At 47.0% G+C, this 22,747-nt stretch overlaps 1 protein-coding gene across 1 annotated transcript in view; it reads right to left on the minus strand.

Moving 5' to 3' along the window:
- Positions 1-2,932: 2,932 nt before the first annotated feature.
- Positions 2,933-22,747, minus strand: part of GAP43 (growth associated protein 43) — a 30,323-nt gene continuing 10,508 nt past the window's right edge. The window contains exon 4 of the mRNA XM_086622745.1: positions 2,933-3,021. Within this exon, the coding sequence (XP_086478871.1) occupies positions 2,933-3,021 (89 nt within the window). The remainder of the gene's footprint in view (positions 3,022-22,747) is intronic.

The raw sequence follows: 22,747 nt of genomic DNA on the forward strand, positions 1-22,747 counted from the left end.
CAGGAAGACATGACAGGCAGTTTTCTTTTCCTTATAAAGTTAAAAAATAGTAAAGTGAAGGCAAGATGAAAAGTTTGGCGTATGAAGTCTCAGGGGACACCATGCGCTCTTTGCAGCAATAGGCAAGGCAATCCTTAAGAAAACTCTTTTAAATGTTTATTAGAGGAGATGACGCTAAACAAAAACCGTGCTCTCTCCTTCCTGCCTTCTCCCAAACACCTCTCCCACAAATCCTGGGAGGCAAACCTCAGTTCTCTTGACTCAGTGCTAGAGACATGGGGCGTCTGCAACGTCCCATCCGGGCTGGGCACCTCGTGTGCTACAAACAGCAAACATACTCTACGCCTCTCCTCCCTACACCTTGGCCCCCCGTGTCCATCAGAGCGCTCTCCTTCCCCAAACACCATCCACCCCCCCGCCACTTCTGTGGCAGAAACGGGCAGGGTAGTGAGACCTGACATACGGTCCAAGCAATGCCTGATGTCCGCGCTACATCTGCTGAATTGAGGTCAGGCTGGAAGGTGTCTCAGGGTTTACCACCCATCATGACATGGGAATATTAGCATATATATCATTTATGAAGTATGACACAATACCTATCTGTCAGTCAGCCCATCTTTCTACCTATTTAGTCTGTCTAATCTACTTTAGCTAGCTACGTTTCACTATCTCTATCAGTCATCTATTGCTCCATGTGATCTAATTTCTTCCTGTCTCGCTCTCATCTTTTTCACTCTAATCTTTTTTACTCTAGGTATACTCCCCTCTCTCTCCCTATCATCCATCTATCCACTCAAAAATCTTTCCCCCCTCATCTCTCTAATCCCTGTTTTTAAAAAGCTCTGTCCAATCTCTCTCCCACTCTCTCTTTCCCTCTCTTTTTAAAAAAATCCTCCCACTCTCTCTTAGTTCTACGCAACACCAGGAAGAACATGGAAGTGAATCCTGGTGCGTTTTGATGGCATTTCCAGTGAGCGGTCTGTGTTCAAACCGATCATCTCTGAGGAGACACCGTTCATCTTTTCTCCCTATTTCCAACAAAGAGATGGAAGAAAACAAAGGAGTGGGGCAGGGAGGGCCAGCCAGTTCTTCGAAGGCTGCAGAGCTGCTGCTCCAAGCATCATCCCACGTCGGGACTGCCAGCCGACCCATCTTTTTTGGTATTACTGTTGTGAGGCCAATTTAATGGTGGTCCTGCAGCATCGTACGGTGATTCTGCGGGGTAGGCTGGCTGTCATTGCCAATGGGGCCAGGAAACTGCACACAAGCTGCTAGGAAAGCACATGATAATAATCGGGGCAGTGAAAAAGCAATAACGGGGCTTTTATAAAAGCCCAGTTATTACTGAATACATTTTAACTCTCCACTCTCACAGCGCATAAACAGAGCAGCAGACCTTGATGGCTGTTCAGCCCCATGGCCAGGCGTCCGTCAGTCTGTCACCAGGACAGGCTGGGTCTAGCAAGCATGTGGTTGGCGGACGCCAGGGAGCATCCGGCAGTCTGTGGACAGCTGTAGCAGAGATTGATGCCGTGGTGATCTGCCTGCAGCGCCAAGCCTGTGCCACACCATTAGCTGTCTGCGGAGGAAGGCCATGAACAACAGCTGAAATCCTTGGCCCTTGTTAGGGTTGGGTGAACAAACTTGGGTTTCACCAGGGAGCAGGAAGGAAATATTTCTCCACATTCTCTCCACCAGCTCTTACGCTACCAGACCTTGTCCTGCCCATGTGCCTATTTACTCAATGCATTGACCCAATTTATTTTGCCAAATAGAAAATTTTCGGAGGGCCACGCTATGTTACTCAACAACTCCTCCAACCCCAGCCTGGTGGAGTGAGTATCACTCTGCTGCTGGGGGTGCTGCTCATGCCCTGGGACCCTGTCCCCTCACGGGCCTCGGTTTGGCCCCTGACAGGGGTCAGGCCTTCAGCACGGACCAAAGCTGGTCCCTCTGCTGAGACCCATGATGCTGCCCAGACTCATACCTCCAGGATCACCATGCTTCTCCAAATCAGGGCTTGGAGGTGTCCTAGAGGGCCACTTATTTTTTTCCTTCCTAATACTGACTTTGCTACTTTCATTATTTACATTAGTTGGTGCTAACACCTCACTCAAAATCCAAGCCTGCTTCCCTTAAAAAACCCCTCAGCAGTGCCAAGGAGTGTGTTCGGGCACTGACCTGTGGCTGAGGAGCACAGCGGGGCCACGCAAGTGGCCCACTGCAGGATGTACAGCAGCATAGAAATGCGACACGATGGTATTAATGATTATTATTCTCATTTATTATAATTATTGTTCAGTTTGAAAAAGGAGCCTGGAGCCAAGCATTATGCAAATTGGCACATTTTTGTTGTTGCTTTAATTCTGAAAACAAACTGGGGTTTATCTATGATTTTTCATTCATTTGTTTGTTGGGATTGGTCTTTTTTTTCTTTCATTCATTCCATCACATTGAAAAAGGAAGAAAAGAATTTTTTTTTTCTCTTTTGTTTTAACTCACTCGGTTAAGTCTGGACTCCTCGGATGAACGTAACATTGCACACACACACACTTGGAGAAGAGAGAAAGGAGAGAGAGAGAGCGCGCTCACGGTGGGCAGACAGACACACGCACGCGCCAGGTCAAAGAACTCTGATACAGTGCAAGAATTTTCCCAAAATGATTGGATCATCATTACCAAAAAACTCGCCATAACAACACCAAGAAACAAAGAAATGTTTAAGCCACACTGTTTGACTGGGATTTTTCCTGCTTTTTTTTTCTTTAAATGTTTGCCACACAGAGAGAAAAAGGGTTTAAGTGGGAATGGGAGAGGGATGGACAGGCTCACAGACGTGAACAGGAAGGGGGACGATCGAGATTGGGGTGGGAAGGAAGGATAGAGGATAGAGGGAGGGAGGGAGGGGCAATGGGGAGTAATTTCTTAATGTTCAGGCATTTTCTTGGTCCGCCTTGCTCTCTTCTTCCTTTGCCTCTTCCTGCTGGGCACTTTCAGTAGGTTTGGTTTCTTCTACAGCATCTAGTGAGGAAAGAGATGGTTCAGGATTAGTCAGCCATGATGTAGAGCATCCTGCACGTGTACACAGTCACTGCATGATGGACTGCGTGGCTTCAGGTTTCTCTCTCCCCAAAGTGACCCAGATCTCAAGGTCCCTGCCATTTCTGCAACACAGAAAGAACATGCCAGGGTTCAGCCCAGCAGGCAAGTGTGTAGCTCTTGCAAAACACCTCCAGCCTCCCCAGAAAGCACGTGCAACTGGAAGGAGCTGCCTAGTGCGCTACTGGTGTATGGCACCAATCATTCTTATCCAGCTGGACTGAGTTGAGATAATGAACTACTAATGAACTAATTAACTACTCAACTCAAGGTACCTATCCTGCCTACAAGAGGCAGGCCATTTTCCTCCTGGCTGCGGAAGATGCAACAGCGTCCCTGGTGCCGCAGCCCAGGCTGGTGAGCAACACTGGTGTGGCAGACAACCACTATTCAGGTGCATTGGTTAGGCTCTTGGTTCACCAGCTAGATCATGCACCCTTTTACTGAACCCGCATTCTGCACCAACCACTGTTGAACTGTTGTCCCCTAATTAACCCTACAGATCCTGCCAGCCAAGACTTAAAGAGGTCATGAAGAGAAAACTCTACACACACTTGAAGCTTGCAAGACCTAGAGGGAAAAATTTTATAACCTGTTATTCAGACTTCTCTTACACTGAACAGACATCTAGAGAAGTATCTCTAGCCTTCAAAAATGGGAGCCTTCATTCTGGAGGTTGCCATGTCTCTCCAGTTTTCTGGGCTCTCCCTGCCCCAGCGGGGAAGCAATGAGCATAACTGGAGTCTGGGTTTGCCTATCAATCAGCCACCTTGTCTGGCACACTATTCACATGAGAAGTTAAAATGAATGCTAGGAGCAATCCCACAACAATGAACTAGACAGAGGATCAGAACCAAGGGGAAGGCAGCCTGGAGGGACAAGGCAAATGAAAGGAGCTGGAGTGATCTTACTGCTGGGTTCATCCAGGCCGAGACACCATGACCCCTTCATTGCAACAGGATGGATTTAGCTGTCCCCAAGTTCCTGCTGACCAGCTCTCATCATCTTTAGATCAGGGTACACTAATATGTTTCCAGGCCTCCTTCAGAAACTCTACTAAGGTATTCATATGCACCATACAAATTGCTTTTTACAAGAGAAGGTGATGGTTCATCCAGGGCTGCAGGGCTGGAAGGTAGCATAATGCACAAGGGTCTTAATGCACTGAAGTGGCTGGTCTGCTCCATTGCCATCTCTCCCCGTTCCTCACTGATTCCCCCTCTCACACACATATACATACAGATCATGAAGAAGCAAAGCAAGCAGCATAACTCCAGGCTTGGGATAAAGAACAGGGAAAAGAAACAAGTGCTGAAGGGCTGGGTGGTGTGGGACAGACCACAAGCCTGGTATATCCCATACTTCAATGCTGGCACTCCACATACCTCCGTAGCATCATTGTATCTCCGGTGGTCCATTCAGACTGTGGGGACCCTGGACTATTCCTGGCTTCTCTGGTGGGGTACTAGATTATGTTATACGAGCAAATAAAATGGGCTAGGGACTAATCTCTGGCCCCAAGACCAGCTGGCACCACACAGCTCATGTCTACATGGCTAAAGTCTCCTACTTTCCAGGTCAGGGTGGCTGTGTCTGGGAGCTGTCTGGGGCAAAGCTGGTTAGCCTATTCAAAGATCACACCATGGCCCATGCTGTCAGCTTAAAAATACAATGTTCACATGCCAATGTTTAGTCTGTGAGGATCAGCATCCTCACACCCATGTTTAGCATTAGTGAGAATGCTAATTGGGATGGGAAACTTTCCTTACCAGTATCGTTTATGCATTTTGGCCTAGTCTAACCGATGCCATCAGATGGCAGCCTTGTATTTGCTTCCAACACTGGCAGTAGCTGTGGCATTCCTGCTTCCCTCTCCCTCTCTGCTCTTTAGCATAGCTTTTAAATATGTTCCTAGGCACCACTTCCATATGGATTACCTTTAAGATGTGTGTAACTTCCATATCCTGAATCATCTTCATTAAAGGCTCTGCTTCTGGACCTTCAAATACTTTTTGTCTTAGCAAACTCTTACTGTTGATTTTCCAAAAGGAAAAAAAAAGTCTGTGGGAACATCCTCATAGCCTGAGTCCCTGCACCTGCAAAAACATCTGTGGACTTTCTTTCCCTTGATATTGAACAGTTAAACAGAATGCTACTCAAGGACTCCTCCTATATATGGTACAAACAGCTACAATCATGAACCAAAGACAAAATAGATTAAAATAGGATGCAAGTATCATTGCAAGGCAAAGCAGGCCAAGTTGCCCTAGTTTTGTTAATTTTCCTGAATGACTTGATCATGCTCCACTGGGGAGGGAGTGGAGTCCTTTGAATCCTGCTCCTGTCCTCCTCCGACACGCTCATAGCAGGAGACACATTGAATTGTGGAGTCGAGCGTAGAGTCCCAATGCACAACCATCTACCTCTAAATTTGAGCCAAAAGACTATCGTTAGCCAGCAGCAAATGATGCTTTGCTATAAGGCTCTGATAGATCCCAGTAAGACAGAATTTCTGATTTTTCTGCACGTAAATGCAAGATGAATGAAAGAGCAACAAAAGACAGGCAAGGCGGCTTCAGGAACATAAGTCCTGACACTGTATTTCATGATGTTTAAAAATTTCTGTGTCTTCCTGCTGAAAACATGCAGATTTTAGCCAGCACTCCCCACAGCCTCCTCAGGACAGTGCAACAGAAGGGCCCGAAATGCAGCAAGCACAGGGATAGACATCAGGAGGTCCTGCATACCTGCTGTGTTGCTGAGTGCCTTGGCCAAGACAAACCAACCGCTAAGTCGTACAGATGCCCTGGTTACATCCGCAGCTAAAAGCAGGGTCCAGCTCCTACAGTGGTAGGCTCTTGACAATGGTCTTAGTGAGATGGACAGAAAAGCTGTTTGCACTCAAAGTGGAGGAGTTGGCAACCTTGGTGACATGGGGTAGCTCATAATGTTGCCCGTGCCGTTCTTGCTCTTAGGATAAGTAGGCAAGTCGAAACACAATTTTCTGCCATGTTTTGTTCCCTGTTGGCTCACATCTAATTTCCAGGGAGGACCTGTGGTGCCCAGAGATCCCCGGCTGGCAAAGAAATTGCATGGGGCTGCCTCCCTGCCCCTGTTGTTCTTCTTTGGGGAGCAGTTATGGTGGGCGGACGACTCGCTGCTGAAGCAGCCCAGAGACTACTCTGATTTCTGCGATGGGTGAAATAGCCTGGGCTGACTCTGAAACCATGGAGCAGCAGAAAGGATTTGAAGTCACTTCACCACATATTCAAGTCAACAGAGAGGAATCGTACAAAGCAAATGCTGGACACATGGAAAACTCGAGCAAATTTTCATGACTGCGGATGTCTGAAGTATAAAAAAGAGGTCAACCATTCTGAATGATAATTATCACAGAAAATTCAGCTAGCCACTCTCCTTCTTTTGTCTTGCACATGTTGAAGTAATAAAGGGAAATACCCTATGCACTGTTGCACCCTGCTAAGCTGTATCTTATTTCCTAGCAGCTTTAGCAGCATTTCATTGATCTTTGGGAGAAGGGAAAAGAAACAACTTGCTGTTATTATACAGTAATGAAGTTCAGCAAGAGGTAATATCACAAAGGATAAACAATTCAGCATAAAAAATAAAGTTCAAGCTGTGGCACTGCTAAATCACAGCAGTGAAAGAGGAAGATTCCCTCTGTGCAATGGGAGCAAAGCAGCACAACCCTACAGGCATCAGGGACAGTTAAGAGCAGCTTCTGATTCAAGAGGGGAGGTGAAACAGTTCATCTGACTCACCTGTCACCAGTTGGTTTGATGCAGGCTATGTCTGCAGTACGTTCTCTGAGGTTTTCTCCAACCTAGTCTTCAACGTCTCAGCAAAGGAGTGCAAGGTATCCCTGGGGAGGCTATTAGCCAGCTATCCTGGGAATTTCATAGATCAGAGAGGGTATTTCTTACATTGCTTTTTTCCTGACACTGAGCTTGATTTCCCACATCCTTGAACCCTGGGCTGTCACACTTGTTGGTTTGTAGTGGACAGGTACAGTTACACAGCCAGAACTGTACAGTCTTGGCATTTTACATTCACTTTGCACTTTGTTGGTGTAGATGTAAAAGGCGACAAAAAAGCAGGTGAGAATTCAGGCCATTTAGGCAAAATGTTCTGTCCCCTGCTTGAGGAACACAAGCGTATTGTCCTGAGTGGCCAAATTTCCACCTGTCTAAAGCTGCCTCCCTTCTGAACGTACCAGCACTGTGAGATATCCTCCTGCAAGATCAGAGTCTCCTGTGTCAGAAAGTAGAAGTGGGAGAGGATGGACATCTGACCAAACTCCAGGCATCTACAGAGACATCGTCAGCTGATCTTCTCACCCTCTCCTCCCTTTCTAATTAGTGGAAATAAACATGACATTTTAATGACTCTATTAACTTGACCTATTTAGATGCCTGCTTTAGGACAAAAAGAGTTGTAGCCTGGGAACACCTACATCTTCAGCAAGCCAAGGTGGAGACATTCACATTTGTTCTAGAGCATTCCAGCCACAGAGCAAACAGAAGGGCCCAAACTAACAAAATGAGAACACAACATGTGCATGTGTGGAGGAAACAGAACAGGAAACAGGCTGAGCTGTAATATGAAGCAAAAGAAGCTTGAGGAGGGGCCAAAAATAAAGTCTGTCGTGAAGGATAAAGCAGGAATGGCTAGGTCAAAAAGCTAAAAACAAACAGCCTAAAACAAGACCAGCAACAAAACCCACATAGTTTGTGCTTGCAATCATCACCCTCACAGTTGTTTTAATGCACTTCAGTCATCACTTGCATTGTTCCTGGTTATTTCAGCCCTGTGGTCCCACCTAGACACAGCTTTGACATTTTAGGGTTTTTTGCAGCTTTGTCTTTTGTTTCAGTCTTCCAAAATCTATGCTGCAGTCCAAATCATCCTAAAGCATGGGATAATTTTGCCACAGAGACAGGCATCTGCAACATAAGAAGGACATGGACCTGTTGGAAGTGAGTCCAGAGGAGGGCCATGAAGATGATCCGAGGGCTGGAGCACCTCTGCTATGAAGACAGGCTGAGAGAGTTGGGGTTGTTCAGCCTGGAGAAGAGAAGGCTCCAGGGTGATCTTCTAGTAGCCTTCCAGTACCTAAAGGGGCCTAAAAGAAAGCTGGAGAGGGACTTTTTACAAGGGCGTGTAGTGATAGGACAAGGGGCAATGGATTTAAACTGAAAGAGGGCAGATTTAGATTAGATCTAAGGAAGATTCTTACAATGAGGCTGGTGAGCCACTGGAATGGATTGTCCAGAGAAGTTGTGGATGTCCCATCCCTGGAAGTGTTCAAGGCCAGATTGGATGAGGCTTTGAGCAACCTGGTGTAGTGGAAGATGTCCCTGCCTATGGCAAAGGGGTTAGAACTAGATGATCTTTAAGGTTCTTTCCAACCGAAACCGTTCTATGAGCTGCCACCAATCTCACTTCAATCTTGCACCCTGGATGAGGCTGCCAAGTTGAGAAATCTTTTTGGCAGCCTCAGACAAACCTTAAGCTGCAACTGCAGAATTGCTCAAGTGATAGAGTTGCATGGTGAGAGAGGCCAAAGTGTGTTTGCTTCCCAGTTGAACGGCCTATGCCAGAAACATGCTTTATACCTACAACTCCAACGGGCACCTGCCAGGCAACTGCCTTGCCCATGGAAGAGAAACAATATGGAAGTGAATTACAGATCCTTGCTGAAATAGCGTCTTAGAGAGCTCCTGCCCCTCAGCACTCCATTCATTTCCTGGAAAGGGTGAGAATCATGTCTGTGAGCCCTGCTGAGGAGCAAACGCCTCAAACATATGCAGCTCTGGTTGCTGTAAAGCTGAAGCAGGCACGCAATCAGCAGTTTTGCTGGATGATGGTACTTCCAGCTGCCTTTGCCTACACTGTGCTCTAATAGCTGAGAGTGCAGGCTCCTTTCCAAGTCTCTCCACTGCCCTACATTAGTGAAATTAGGTTGAGTGGATTTCCGGGTAAAACACTGTGTCTTGGGACCTGCTCAGCTCACATCTGACTTGTCAAGATTAATTAAATCAGAGCAGACATCAGCTTATGACCACAGTAGCAGCAACCTCTCTGCTGATCATTTCTTTTGTGGCTGGTGGTTTGGGTTTTGTTTTCTTTTTCATCTCTGCTCTGCTGCAGATCTTTAAATTACCACAGCTGATGCCTAGAGAAGACAATTTGCACAAACACTCTGGCATTCTAATACAGATGCAGAGATTTTGCTTTTGGTGCTTTCCCACTGTTTGTGCAATCATTGCTGACATTGATTGTGCAGCTAGAACTCTCCCATGCCTTTGTGCTAAAGTGTTGCCCAAATCTCCTCAGCTGCTGCTCTTTCTCTAGCATTTGCCATGCTCACTCCTTTCTCCCTCTGTCCTCTGCCAACTACAGCTTGGTCAGAGATGGGACTGAAAACCTGGGCTTCATCTGGTCTCCTCTTTCCTCTCAAATATTAATCCAGGTTTTCTGCCCTGTTATAAGCACCCATAGTTTGCCCCAGAGATGACTCTGTTTGAAGACATTTTTTGGAGGGTCAGGAGCACTGAAAGGCCTCATTTAAAATCCCTGACCTGAGCCTTTCCTAGTTTTAATGACATTTGGATGCAGATTTAGATCCAGGCTTCACAGCTTGATTCATCTGTCCCAATCCATCTGTCCTTCTAGCCAGCCAGAAGCCAATTCCAGGCAGACGATGGTAGGTCTGAGACTGCTGAAATTAGATGCAGTTCAGGTTCAGAACTGTTGCTTATACAGTTCTCTTTCTGATCCAAGTTAGCCCATTGCAGTCAGCTCTATGATGCGTCATATGCAGTGCTAAAATCCTACGCCCTCTCCACTCACTGCTTCTGAAAACTGGCAGAATTATACTGGCCCAGCAAAACACTGAGAAACGAAGGAATTGGGTATTTCAGGTGAGTGACTGTGTCTGGTCCAGGGGACTGACTTGTATGATTTCTCCCAAAGCCCCGGTGAATCCCTCACTTGCTACAGATGGATCCACGGTACCATCTGGTTCCTGTGAGCCCTGGGGGTCCCACTGGGCACATGGCACCTGGGAAATCTGCATCCCCTTGGCAAACCCTGCAACAAGGTGGTGGGGAGACATGTCCCCACTGCAAGTAGCACACAGGAGGCCCAGGGAAGTTGCCCAGTAACTACTGCGAAGAAGCAGGCAAGGAAGTCTGTTAAGGTTAAAACAAAAAGGTGAATGCGGCCACAATACATCATAGCTTGGGCCTCCTATTCCTGGACCACTTCATCTTTGTTTCAGCGCCATGTATGCCAACCTCAGTCGCTCTAGCAAAGAGAAGAAAAACAACTTCTGGCAGTCCCATGGCTGATGACATTGGCCCAAGCTTGGATGGCTGCCTCTTTTTCTGATCCTGCTAAATCCTCAGAGGAGACCCAGCCCCAGTTCTGTCACCCCAGGTGCCTTTGCGCTTTGTCAGGCTGAAGAGCCAGTGGCTTAGGGATTTCTTCTCCCTCTCCTCCTGCTCTGCACCTTTTTTTCCCCAGCACCACCATGGAAATCCCACCCTGCATCGGCATCCATGTGTGCAGTAGATGGAACGGGAGGAACAGTGGGAGAGATGCTCAGGCAGTGGTGGGGAGGGGCTGCTGAGGAGAGTCAGCCTCTCAGCTCCATTGCAAAGCATCTTTCACAGTGTCTAGACACCAGCTGCTGGGTTGCCATGGAAACTCCCCAACTTTGGCTGATGGGAGGGAGCAGTGAGGTCTCCAGAGAAATGGGAGTGGTGGAGGAAGAGGGTGGAGAGAGAAAAGGGAGGACGTTCCTTGTAAAGGTGAGGTGTTAACCCTGTTACAGCTACATTTGCAAATATTTTTGCTACCTGGAGAATAAGAAAGAAGCAGCTCTCCTTTCTTCTACATCCATTTCCTTTCCACACCCATGGACACAGCCAAGCCTGAAGGCTGAGACAAATGACATGCCTACTGCCGGCTGGTCATTTATTCCTGCCCGGTACCAGCACTTTTGGCCCAAACTTCCTGTGTAGAGTACCTAGAACTGGGCAATCGCAATCCAGATAGGATTGGAAGAAGCCTACCAGAGTGGTTAGACTTTCAGATAGTGAGATCTCCTTTAACAATGCCTCTCTCTTGTCCACCATCATCGCTAAAAGCAAATGCAGCCCTAGAGAAGAAGGGATGCTCCCACCTGGCAGCAGCGCAATCTGTCATGGTGCTTCTTTGAGGATGCTTTGTTGCTTGGATGCTTTGTTGTACCAGAAAGTGGTGGGCAAGCAGGAGGCTGTGTGGTACCGTGGCCGAAGGGGAGGTAAAGGAGCCTTTTGGGAATAAGAGTGCCTGGGAGGCAGATGTTTTGCACTGATATTGAGTGGCCTCCTGTCAAACAGTGTCAAAGCTGCTGACCTCCTTACAAGGCTCCAAGGTTTATAGCCAGGGAGCCTGAAGAAGAGAAATGGGAAGTGACTTACATAGGGTTTCCCCAGCCATTAGATGGAGATCAGAGCTTGTCTGATTTCCAATCAGTTGCTCAGCAGCCCTGCTGGAGCCAAAATTCTCCCTTCAGTAGAGCTTTCATGCCACCAGCTTCTCCATCTCCCCAAAAAGGGTGAGGCAGTCAAAGATGCCTCTCTGCAGACTCTCAGACTACAGTTCTTCATTATTCATTGTAGAACACTGGAACAGGTTGCCCAGAGAGGTGGTGGATTCTCCATCCCTGGAGACGTTCAAGGCCAGGTTGGACAAGGCCCTGAGCAACCTGATCTAGTTGGAGATGTCCCTGTTCCTTGCAGGGGGGTTGGACTAGATGACCTTTGAAGGTCCCTTCCAGCCCTAACCATTCTATGATTCTATGATTCTATGATCCACTACTTGATTTTCCGGCAAGGTAAGCATACTGGTCTTTTTTAGATATAATATCCAGATCATACCGGATATATACAAATACATATGCATACAGATAATGCAGTTCATATAATTTATGATGAACCCAGATCTTGGTGAAAGTCAAGAGCTGTCTCCATTGTGCCCTTCCTAAATTGCTATAGGCAGCCAGCAATGGATACAATTAAGTATGTTCTTTGGCACCACAACAATGGCCTAACTCACAATCATGGAAGTGTTTTATCCTTGTGGCATCTCAGTGAAGAAAGCAAAGGCTTTTTATCTGCATTCTAAGGTAAGCAAAGCATGAAGAACTGGACTGTGGTCACACAAGAACCTGTGGTGTACCCAGGAGTCTGAGTCACCTTGGCTTTTCATTCCAGCATCTCAACCAGAGATACCACAGCAGCACTTTCATAGGTCCGATGTCTTGATCCTGGTACTTAGCAAGAAGGCCTGTCATTTCTGAAACACCACAAAGTCTTAATTTCAGGCCAAAACCGCAGGTGCAGCAATCTCAGCAATATCTCCACTGCCTCAGCCACCACAATAAGGCAGGCAGAAGACACACATTCCTTATTCACCTCCCTGAAACAGGAATACCTGAGAAGAAATAACCCACAAGTTGTTCTTTGCTCTTCTCCTCTCCTGCCCCCCTGTTGATTTCACATAGGTCCTGTAGACCAGAAAGGCTACTCTTCGTAGTTCCTTAAATACCTTGTGATTCAAACACCTTGAATATAGAGGTTTTCACTTGCTTCCATCTGTGGAATACAACAGCTGGCAGCTGCTCTTGGCATACGCATTGGAAAACAAGATGTCCCAAGTCATGCAAAGGTATTCTTTTGTGTCACCCATCTTTTCCCCCTTGCTGGGCTAAGTTCTGGAGGATGGTTTAGAAATAGCATGTGAGGGGACAGAAGAATAAGGTCTTGATAAGACGTATCCATTTATTCTTTAGTCTCTCTAGGGTGGATACCCTATAAGAACATAAGGGAGAAATCAAAAGAAAGAAGGAATGGAAATAGCCTGAGTAGATCATGGCCAAGTGAGCAAAACGCAACGAGTGAGCCTTATTGAAGTGACTGATAGTAGTTCCTGTACAGCCAGGACATTTCTAGCAAAGTAATTAATTCAGGGAGTGAAGCTTACAGCACTTTTGGGATGGAGGTTTGGGTTTGGAGAGGCCTGACAGATGCACAGAGAGTAGCACAGCAAGTGACAGAAGTTTGATAGATCAGTCCCTCGGAGGTCTGCCCACCTTGCAGCTCCACTGATCAGCCTGGCAATTGTGGTAGGATCAGTAGGAGGATAAAAATGAACCCAAAACTGTGGCAGACTGGCATTCATGCACTGCTGATCCTGAAATAAAGAGGGCTAAGGAGAGAAAGGAAACGAGCAGAGTGATAGAGCCTTTGGGTCCTGCAGCTCCCACCTCATCACACAGGACCGGCTGTGAGACTGGTCTCCTCCCATGACCCAGCAAAGCTGGCCAGTGAAAAGAAGCCAGAGGAGGGAATCTTCTGTAATTGCAGAAAAAAGGTCTAAAAATTCCTTCAGTGCAATCAGAATTAATGCACCGCTCCTCCCCTTGTTCTCCTCCCCCTTCAGCTGTCAGTGGCAGGAAAACAAATTGCTGCAGCCCTTACTACAAACCATGCTCCCACCTCCCTTCCCCCAGCCCAAAAGACATGTGCCATTCATAAGCTGTCTGACTGCTGGTCTCCATTATTAAAGCCTAGAAGGCTGATAAATTGAGGATTCATGGAGCCTGCAAGCCTCCAACAACCAGATTGCCATGGAAACCAGAGGCAGCCTCCATCTCCAGCAGAAATGATATTGATCTAGCTGAAGGCAGGGAATTACAACCAAGGAGAGGATATAAAATGTCTCTTTTTCTTCCCTTTGCCATCCTCCCATTTTGTGTTTAAATGAAGGAGAAATCTCATTTAAAGATCATTAGTTCGTTTCTGCCCATCTTCATACACCAAGGCTCTGCAAACTGGATGCTAAAATTAATTAATTGTTTGTTGTCAGGCCTACCATGGCCATCTTGTTGGTAACTATCCCCAGCAGTCACAACATCAACACCACAAGCTCTTCACACCAAAGATATTACTAGTATCTCCCATACGCACAGCTGGTGTGCACCTGTGTAGGATCCCAACGTGTTTTGTGCAGAATGGGCACTGAAACACAGCCACAGCTCCCTAAGAGGCAGTTCAGGCTAAATGCTGTTCCCACGGAAGCTCCTGAGAGCCTTTGCCTTTCCTTTCAACAGAAGGAGGTCATCACATGCGTTACAGCCCAGACACAGGAAGAGACATTTTGAATTATGTGGGGAAACCTCCCCTCCAAGACAATGTGGAGTGGCATTGCTGGTGCAGAACAACCCCTCCCTCTGCTCAAAATCCCATCTGGGACTGCTTCATCACAGCCCTCTAGGGATGGCAAGAGCAGGAGTTACAGCACCCATCCTGCAAAACTGGGTGGGCAGCTGGACGCTTTCCCCAGCTTATACGGCAAAGGTCTGACTCTCTCTTGGCTGTCTTGGAAGCCTAAGGGTTGGGTGGTGAAAAGCCACAGCTTGTCTTAAGGCAGGAGGTTAGACTGCACAGTCTACCCCACGAAATCTCTGTGCGAGGGGTGCGGCGGTGCTCACCCTGTACGCTCAGCCCTGGGGTAAATGACAGCATTGGGCAGCCCTGCGCCTGGCTCCGGCCGTTCTCAGAGACCAGATCTGCGCAGTGGGAAGGGAGGAGGGAACTGCCCGGAAAATCTTTCCCAAGTGCTCTCATTGCCAGCAGCAGTCTTCCCTGTGAAGGTGGCAGCAGCTATCACTGTCATGGTTTGATGTGGAGGGGGTGGGGGTTCTGGTGGCAGGAGAGGGGTTTTGCTCCCTGCGACCTCCCCAGTTTTGGAACCGGGTTAGGCTTAGTTCTGGCCACCAGATCAGACTGCCATCCCCCTCGGGGTTGAGCCAATAGGGCGCCTCTGCGAATTGCCCTATTTAAGTCAGGACAAAGGAACCGGAAAAGGTGCTTTGCCCAGGATCGAGCAGAGAAGGGAGGAGGGCACTGCCCCCGCTCCCTGGCTCCCGGCCGGGCAGCTGCCTGCGTCGGGCTGGCGCCGCCCACGGAGAATGGCAGCGGCGGAGCCAGCTGGGGAACTCGGGGGCACCCCACTCCCGGGGTGCCCATTGGGCTGAGTTCACCCGGAGAGGACTGAGATCTGAGAGAAACAGCTGCATCGACAGCAGGTCAGTGAGGATGGAGCAGGAGGAGGTGTGCTGGAGCCGAGTTTCCCCTGCAGCTGATGGTGAGATAGCAGGCGGCCCCCCTGCAACCAGGACAGCCTCGGTGGAGCAGAGACCCACTCGTTTCCAGTGGGCTGGACTCACACTGGAGAAGTTTGTGGATTTTTCCTCGTGGGTAGGGGATCCATTGGAGCAGGGGAAAAGGGTGTAAGGACTCCCTCCTTTAAGAAAGAAGCAGCAGTAACAGCACAGAATGAACTGACCTGCACCCCCCAGTCCCTGCCCCCTGTGCTGCTGTGGGGAGGAGGTAGAGCCGGGAGGAAAAGGAAAGTGGGGGGGGAAGATGTCAGTTTTAAGATCTGGTTTTGTTTCTTTCTGTCCTCTCAAGTAATCGGTTTTGTTTCCCTTTGTCCTTCTAAGTAACCATTAATAAACTGTTTCGCTTTGAGAAAGCCCTGTCTGTTTTGCCCGGGACCATGGTTGGTGGGTGCTCCCTCTGTTCTTGTCTCAACCCTCAGTCACTTTGGTTTTTTTTTCTCTCCTCTCTACTTTACTGGAGAAGGAGAGACTGTGTGAGTTTTAGTTGCTGGATCAGCCTAAAACCACGACAATCACCATTAATTCTGATTTTCATTCAAATCTGGGATTTTTTAAACAAAACAAAACAAAACAAAACAACCCCAAAAGCTAACCTTCTTCCAGTTCAGGAGGGACTGTCCAGCCTCTGAACTTTGAGCGCTATGCCAAGTGAACCGTTGCGGCTGTCCCACAGTAGCCATCTCGGTTTAACTGGCTTTTCACAATAACAGTTTAATCAGGCAGGTAATGAACTCAGCCTTGACACGAGGGCACCCGGCAGAGCAGCTGCAAACGCTGGGGAGACCTCATAGGGGCGCAGTGAGGCAGACCCGTGCCCAAGTGCAGCTGACCATGTCATGGCGGCACAAGGCCAGGCTGCACCACCTAACACCCCTGAGCAGCAGGTATGTCCAGGTTGTCAATGGCAAAGTCAAAGCTCCTCAGTACTGTCCACCATGGTGCAAAAAAGTACCCTTATGGGGTGCCAAGACAGCCCTTTGCTGAGCTAGCCTATAATGACAAGGCTTCTCTCCCTTGTTAAAGGACATTTCGGCACTGCTGTGGCTGTCCCCTTGCTAACACTGCCAGCCTAAGATGGTCCTGCCTCGGCTGTGAAGCCAAGCAGTAGCCACTTCTCCACTATTTCATGCATAGCTGAAGTCTGCTATGGAGCCCAGACCTGTGCAGAAGCTGTGAATTATCACAGCTCCCCTTGCAGTGTTTCTAAGTTTTTGGCCAAGGTGGAACAGCCCATACTCTTGGCTTGCGCACCATAATTTTGACACTGGCTGTCAGAGAAGAGAGCCTTACCCGAGGCATGAACCCATCAGGCTTGAACTGCTCTGAAACTGCACTGAGGCATAGGAAATGGCACTCCACCGTTCCATGTTCATGTTGTCCTCCGGCTGATTTTATGTGCTCAGGTCTTGCTTGCTGGTCGCAGAGCAATATTGTGAGATATCCATGTGAGTGAACACATCTCTTACTCTTCCTCTCCTGCTGGAGCTTCCACAAATCGTTAAATATTCATTGGGCCAGAGGAAAACATTGACTCTGTAGACCAGTGGTGAGAGCATTCATCTGGAATGGGAGAGACCAAACTCCATATCCCAGCTCCAGCAAATAATAAATAATTTATACAAAGTGGAACAGCTCCAGCAGGAGAGATCAGGGGAAACTTCATCCCGCAGCCTGATGGCTTGCTTGCAAAGCTCAATGGATTTCAGCTTCCTAGGATAAGGCATGGGCCCATCTTGTCCTCTGTTTCCTTCAGGGAGTACCTGACCCTCATGTCTTAGCTCCTCTAAAAGCAGGCAAAGGTTTCTCTTACTACTTTAATCTACAAATCCCATCATTTCTGTTACATTATGTTTGGTTTTGACAAACTAAAGGGTACTTTAATAAAAAAAAGAGTTTCACAGAAAAATTCCAACCCTGCAGGACTCAGAAGCCCTGCATGGAGGCGGTTTGAACTGCAACTAGGCTCCACTTCTCTTTTGGAATAAACACGTGTATGTGTTTTGCTAGAAACAAGGACAAGAAGTAGTTTCGTGCTACGTCAATTAGGAATGGCTGGAATTTTCTTCTTGTTCTCTGATGTGAAAATCAGTTACTCCATCCATCTTTCTCACAGTCATTTGGCTTCAGCCATAAATACGGTTTCTAGCTTGAGACACAAAGAAATGTTATCTTTCTCATTTTGTGTCTTCTTATTGAGTGCAGTGAACAGTGATGGGTTAGTATCTCTCGAGACCAAAGTCTGCTGCTCACCCAGAGAAGCAGTGCTGCTCAGCAGCAGTGCTGTGCATTTCTTCCCCCCGCCTTCCTGCTGGCCCTCAGGTGTGTTTGGGAGAGGCTGTGTCATGGACAAGAGGTCAAGTTCAGTCCTTGTGCCTGGCACCGTGTTTGGCCATGCTGATAAGTTTCCCAGCAAAGGCTAGGTAGTAGTGCTGGGATGGGTTTGTGCAAAGAGTACCTTCATTCCCAAAGATAAGCTCAAAGGCATGTGCCAAAACCGTTTACGCAGCAGAAGGATCTCTCAAACACCCACCAGTCCCACTGACTTGCAAGCCTGCAGCGCCCTGAATGTCCACGCTGAACCCTAGGAGCTGTACTGTGGGACGGATGCAGGACTGAGCAGATGTGGTACAGGGTTAGGAGATGCACCTAGGTGACACTCATGCCTGCTCACTGTTTGGCAATAAAGAAGTTACTTCCTCTCACTGTGCTTTCACCACCTGGATCCCTGGTGTATCAGTTGAAAAACAGACTGTGAATGCAGACAAAGGGCCAGACAGAATTGCTGCTCGTATAAACAGTAGCAGCCCTACTGAAGATAACTTCTCAGCAGACCCCACTAATGTGGGGGATTTTCATCCCTTTTGACCACAAGGGAAAGCGGAAGACCAATATTACAATATTGCACCAAGTCCCTCCCAGGGGAAGAAACACACAGGGCATTTGCGAGCAGATCTAAGATTAAGACTACAGACTCCTTCAACTTGCATGTCCTTCTGATGTGCAGAGGAGCAAGCTCCAACCCAGGGCGTATCCCTTGTTTCAGTGCTGATGACTGAAGATTACTTCGAATTGCTTGAGACACTGATGCTGAAATCACAGGTGAAATCCTAGCTTTAAGTTAGTGAGGTTTAGATTTCAGCCCTGTAGCTGCAGTTACAGCTGGTGAGCGTTGCCTCCAAACAGGCTGTAAAAGATGGGAGAAGGAAGAAGGGGAGCTTGGAAGAGAAATTTTGGGATAGGTAACACAGGGTTTCTTTCATTTCTGAGCCCACATCCAGTGAGGAGATGGAGTCCTATACTCTTAAAAATAGGCAGTTACAGGCTTAGTCCACACGAGCTTGTGTTCACACCTTTCTCTTAGAGGCTAGTGTCATTTCCAAATCAATGGGTTCCCAAAGCCTTGAAGAACAGCAAAGGAGTTTTTAAAAAGTACTTTCCACCACCCCAACTTTAAATTACCTTTACTTTATGCCATCTTCCATCTCTTCAAATGGTTACCCAGTAAGGTCTTACAGCTGCTAAGATGGTTCTGCTAAAGTCAGCAGCACTGGGGAATGCTCCTGCAGACTGGCCACAGCTCTCGCTCCTGCCCTCCCATCCCTTTCCCCGTACATGAAATGCACTGTCAGCTATGCATTGTGCAGCACTGCACCACTTTAGCATTGGGATTTGGATGCTCTTCCAAATGTCAGAGACATTTTTATTCTTCATTAAGTCCTGTAGGTTACAGGTAACATCCGGTTATCACTACTAGCATTTCTAATTACTGTGTCTTGCTGAAGGAAGATGGAGAGGTTGAATAGTCTTCCACCTTCTGCTTTCTTTCATAATGAAAAGACAACTCATTTGATATTGCCTCAAGGTACAGCTGGAAAGTGTGTGGTCCTTTGAACACTGGATAATTGGGACCCTACGACCTTTATCTAAGACTTATTTACATGAAGCCTTGACTGTCAATTTTCCTGCTGTTAGGAGAAAAGCATTTTCCTTTACATCTCTGGGCCCTGTCCAGGTTTCCATAGCTCTTTTCCTGACTACTCTGCCGCCCTGCAAAGGGTAGATGTCCAACATGGGCTCCTGGCTGCCAGGACCTCAGCTGAGATTTTCAGCTCTGTTTCAGTGTCCCATGCTGACAGTGATGTAGCTAAGGACACAGAAAGAAAAAAACCACATTTCCATAGATCACATTCACATTTGGTGATGATAAAGCCAAGGCTTTTTATATTGTACAGACCATTAGAGCTAAAGGATATGCCTTTAGCAGGGAATACAGAACTAGGAAGAAAGTCACAGTTCTAGTAGCCCTCAAAACCAGACCAGACTCCCCTTCAGAGAACAGCTAAGCACACAATAGCAGCACTCTCCATCATTCAGTTTTCCTCCATACATTATTGTTGTCTCCTCTATTTTCCATCTGAAAGACATTCAATACCAAGAGAGAGGAAAGCTAGGGAATAAGGAGGCCCTCCTTTAAGTCAAGCTTGCAGTGTGAATGTAGTCTTGAGAAATATATATTGGACCTGTTCAAACTGAGCTTGCGTAAGTTGGTCTTTCACAGGTCTATTGGAGGTCCAGAACCGCAGATGGAACCTGTTCCACAGAGCTGATACCAGTGGCTTGACTTGTAAGACTTCTGTCACTGCCTACATTTTCTTTGGTTCTCTTCGCCACTGCCCAGTCTCACAGATCATCAGATGTCTGAATAAAATATTTGTGCAGTGCCTTTACAAAGAGGAGAACTCCCAAGTCCACAACAGACCTGGATGTCGCTGCAGTCATCAGTACTCACTGGGCAGCTGTCTCCAAAAAGCAATGTTGGTGTGCATAAGGACTGAGATGGGGGGCAAAATGGAAGAAATATTGCCTTTCTGGAAATATGTGTATACAAGTACAGCCTTTTCTGGGCTAGTGTGTACAGTGTTTGTCACACCATCTCATAAATGAGATGCATGCAGATTTAAAGGGAAAGCAGAGAAAAGCAACAAAGATGCTAAAAAGCATGGAAATAATTTCTTATAAAAAGCAATCGAAAGCATTGCTTGTGTGTTCTTCCGGAAAGACACGAACAGCAAGGGCTATGTACTGTACTCTCTGTGCATACGCACATACTATATGATGGTATGTACAATAAGCAATGGCACAAAGTAGCGATATCAAAGCTTTTGCTCTTTCTGTGACATAACACAACTACAGAAAGATATTTAAGGCAATGGTGACAATTCACTGGTGAACTTTCTACCATAGTACAGTTGATTGGAGTTGGGGAAGCTGTTGACAGTCAGTCAGATATTGTGCATTGACATATATGCCATATAAAGTCACTGGTATCATTTGTATCAAAATATCAAAAGAGATAAGACATCACATTTGAACTGTTAAACCAAATCCCAGGCAGCAGAGGACAGGGATGAGTCCTTGTTGCAGAGAGGTAGTTAATCACGACACTGCCCACAGCAGTATTTGGTGCCAGCCGCTGCTACAGAAGCACTATAAATGGATGTTCAGTCTGACCTGGCTTGGCAATTCTTATGTTTTTCTACAGATATTTGCATGGATCCTTGGGAGCACAACTTCGCCTTGCCAGAGTTCCACCGAGCTGCCACAGAGATTGGAACTGATCACTGAACTGCCACTGATAATCCAGTATTACTGTACTTATTATACAGCACTCGAGGAATGTCTAACTAATCCGATCACGTCGACCTCGTGAACTTTCCCAATCCCTCTGTGCATGGCAATCATCTGTACCATAGAGTCAGCAGCACCACTACCTTTAAAGTGCTGCTCCTTGGAGCTGTAAATCTCAGCTGACACTCTGCAAGCTTAAATCCATCGGAAAAGTTCAGTCTACTTGATCCTAGTGTAAAGAGACGACACCAGTGGTGGCGCAGAGCACTGCTACAGCTACAGCAAACACCTGCCACTTAAATTTCATTGTCTGTCTACTTCTCTGCTATTTGAACCCTTCTCAGAAGAAAATTTGATTATCATTTATGGCAGAAAGCTTTTCTCCCATATGGGGATTTCAGAGCATTTTCTGAGTGCAGTTATAGCGGACCACTGTGGAAAACACTGTAACAAGAAGACGGTGATTTCAAACAAAATCTAGGTGGAGTTTAACCATCGGCTGTAGAGAGCTGTGTGTTAGCATAAGCACATACTGTGACATTAGTATGCACTGCCTTAAACAATACCACCCGTATGGACTGTGTGTAAGAGTTCCTTCCTACAGAGATGTGTAAGAGCATAACACTTTCAGCGAACCTTGGTATACTATATCTACGAATTTCAGTATTGTACAGGTTCAAGACCAATAGCTTTGCTCAGCTAGAAGAACACTATAAAGATGTGAAAAAGAGTGAGGCTGGCTAGCTTCCCCATGAGCAAGAACTCTGTGCAGTGTGCCATGATCAACGAGGAGGGGCTCAGACAATACTGCATCTGCTGTGGTTCCCAACATCAGAAGGGATAAAAGATTGCTGACACCTTTCCTATAATTTCTATCCTTCACAAAATAAACCAGTTAACCAGCCTTGAATTTCCATCCCTTTCTTACTGAGGTCTCAAAAGAACTGTTATCTCCTTGGTGCAAAACAGTGGTTAACCTGCTCTCCTCAAGAGGCCTTTTCCAGAGTCAGCCCACACCTTTCCATCAGTAGATATGCTTAGTGCCACCTAAGATTTCATTAAAAGAGACCAGGTCCTGCTTCACCACCAGTCCACTAGCACAGTTCCCACCTATATGGGGCAAGCTGCATCTTACTAGAAAATAGCAGACCTGAGGCACACATAGGACCAAAGACAGTATTTCACTGCAACAGAGGAGGAAATCCTGCAGCTATAGCAGGTAGCATGTAGGTTTTCTGTTCTCTGGAAAATTGTGACATTCCACTTTCCTCCATATGTATTTCACACCCTGCTTTGCACCAATGCAAAGCAGAGTGTGAAATACATATGCAATGCTTATACCCACATAGACACAATGCAATGATTAGAAGTTTCAGAGCAACTGAGGACTAGCACATACTTTGACACTTTTCAGCACGTTGCAGGTAACCTAAATTGCATTTATATATTCTTACTTTGTTGCTGGAGTAGTAGTACAGACAAGAAAACGCTGGCATGCTTGCTTCGAGTTGTTCCCTCTGGAGCAGTCATGGGAAGACTACTGTATTTGCATTGCTTTCCTCGGTTGCCAGGTGCAGCAGCAGAGATAAGCTTGCGTGAAACCGGAACAGCAGTGAGGGTGTCCTGCCTCATGCCAGCTACCCATGGGCCACAACTAAAATTCCAGTCATACAACTGCAATCCCCTTGTGTAGCACTGGCTGTACCTTCTAGCTGGTACATGACAATAGACAGTCTCCCTTTCCAAATCTTTATATAGCCAGCG

The sequence above is a fragment of the Tauraco erythrolophus genome, chromosome 1 (genome assembly GCF_009769465.1).
Source record: "Tauraco erythrolophus isolate bTauEry1 chromosome 1, bTauEry1.pri, whole genome shotgun sequence".
Classification (NCBI taxonomy): Eukaryota; Metazoa; Chordata; class Aves; order Musophagiformes; family Musophagidae; genus Tauraco; species Tauraco erythrolophus.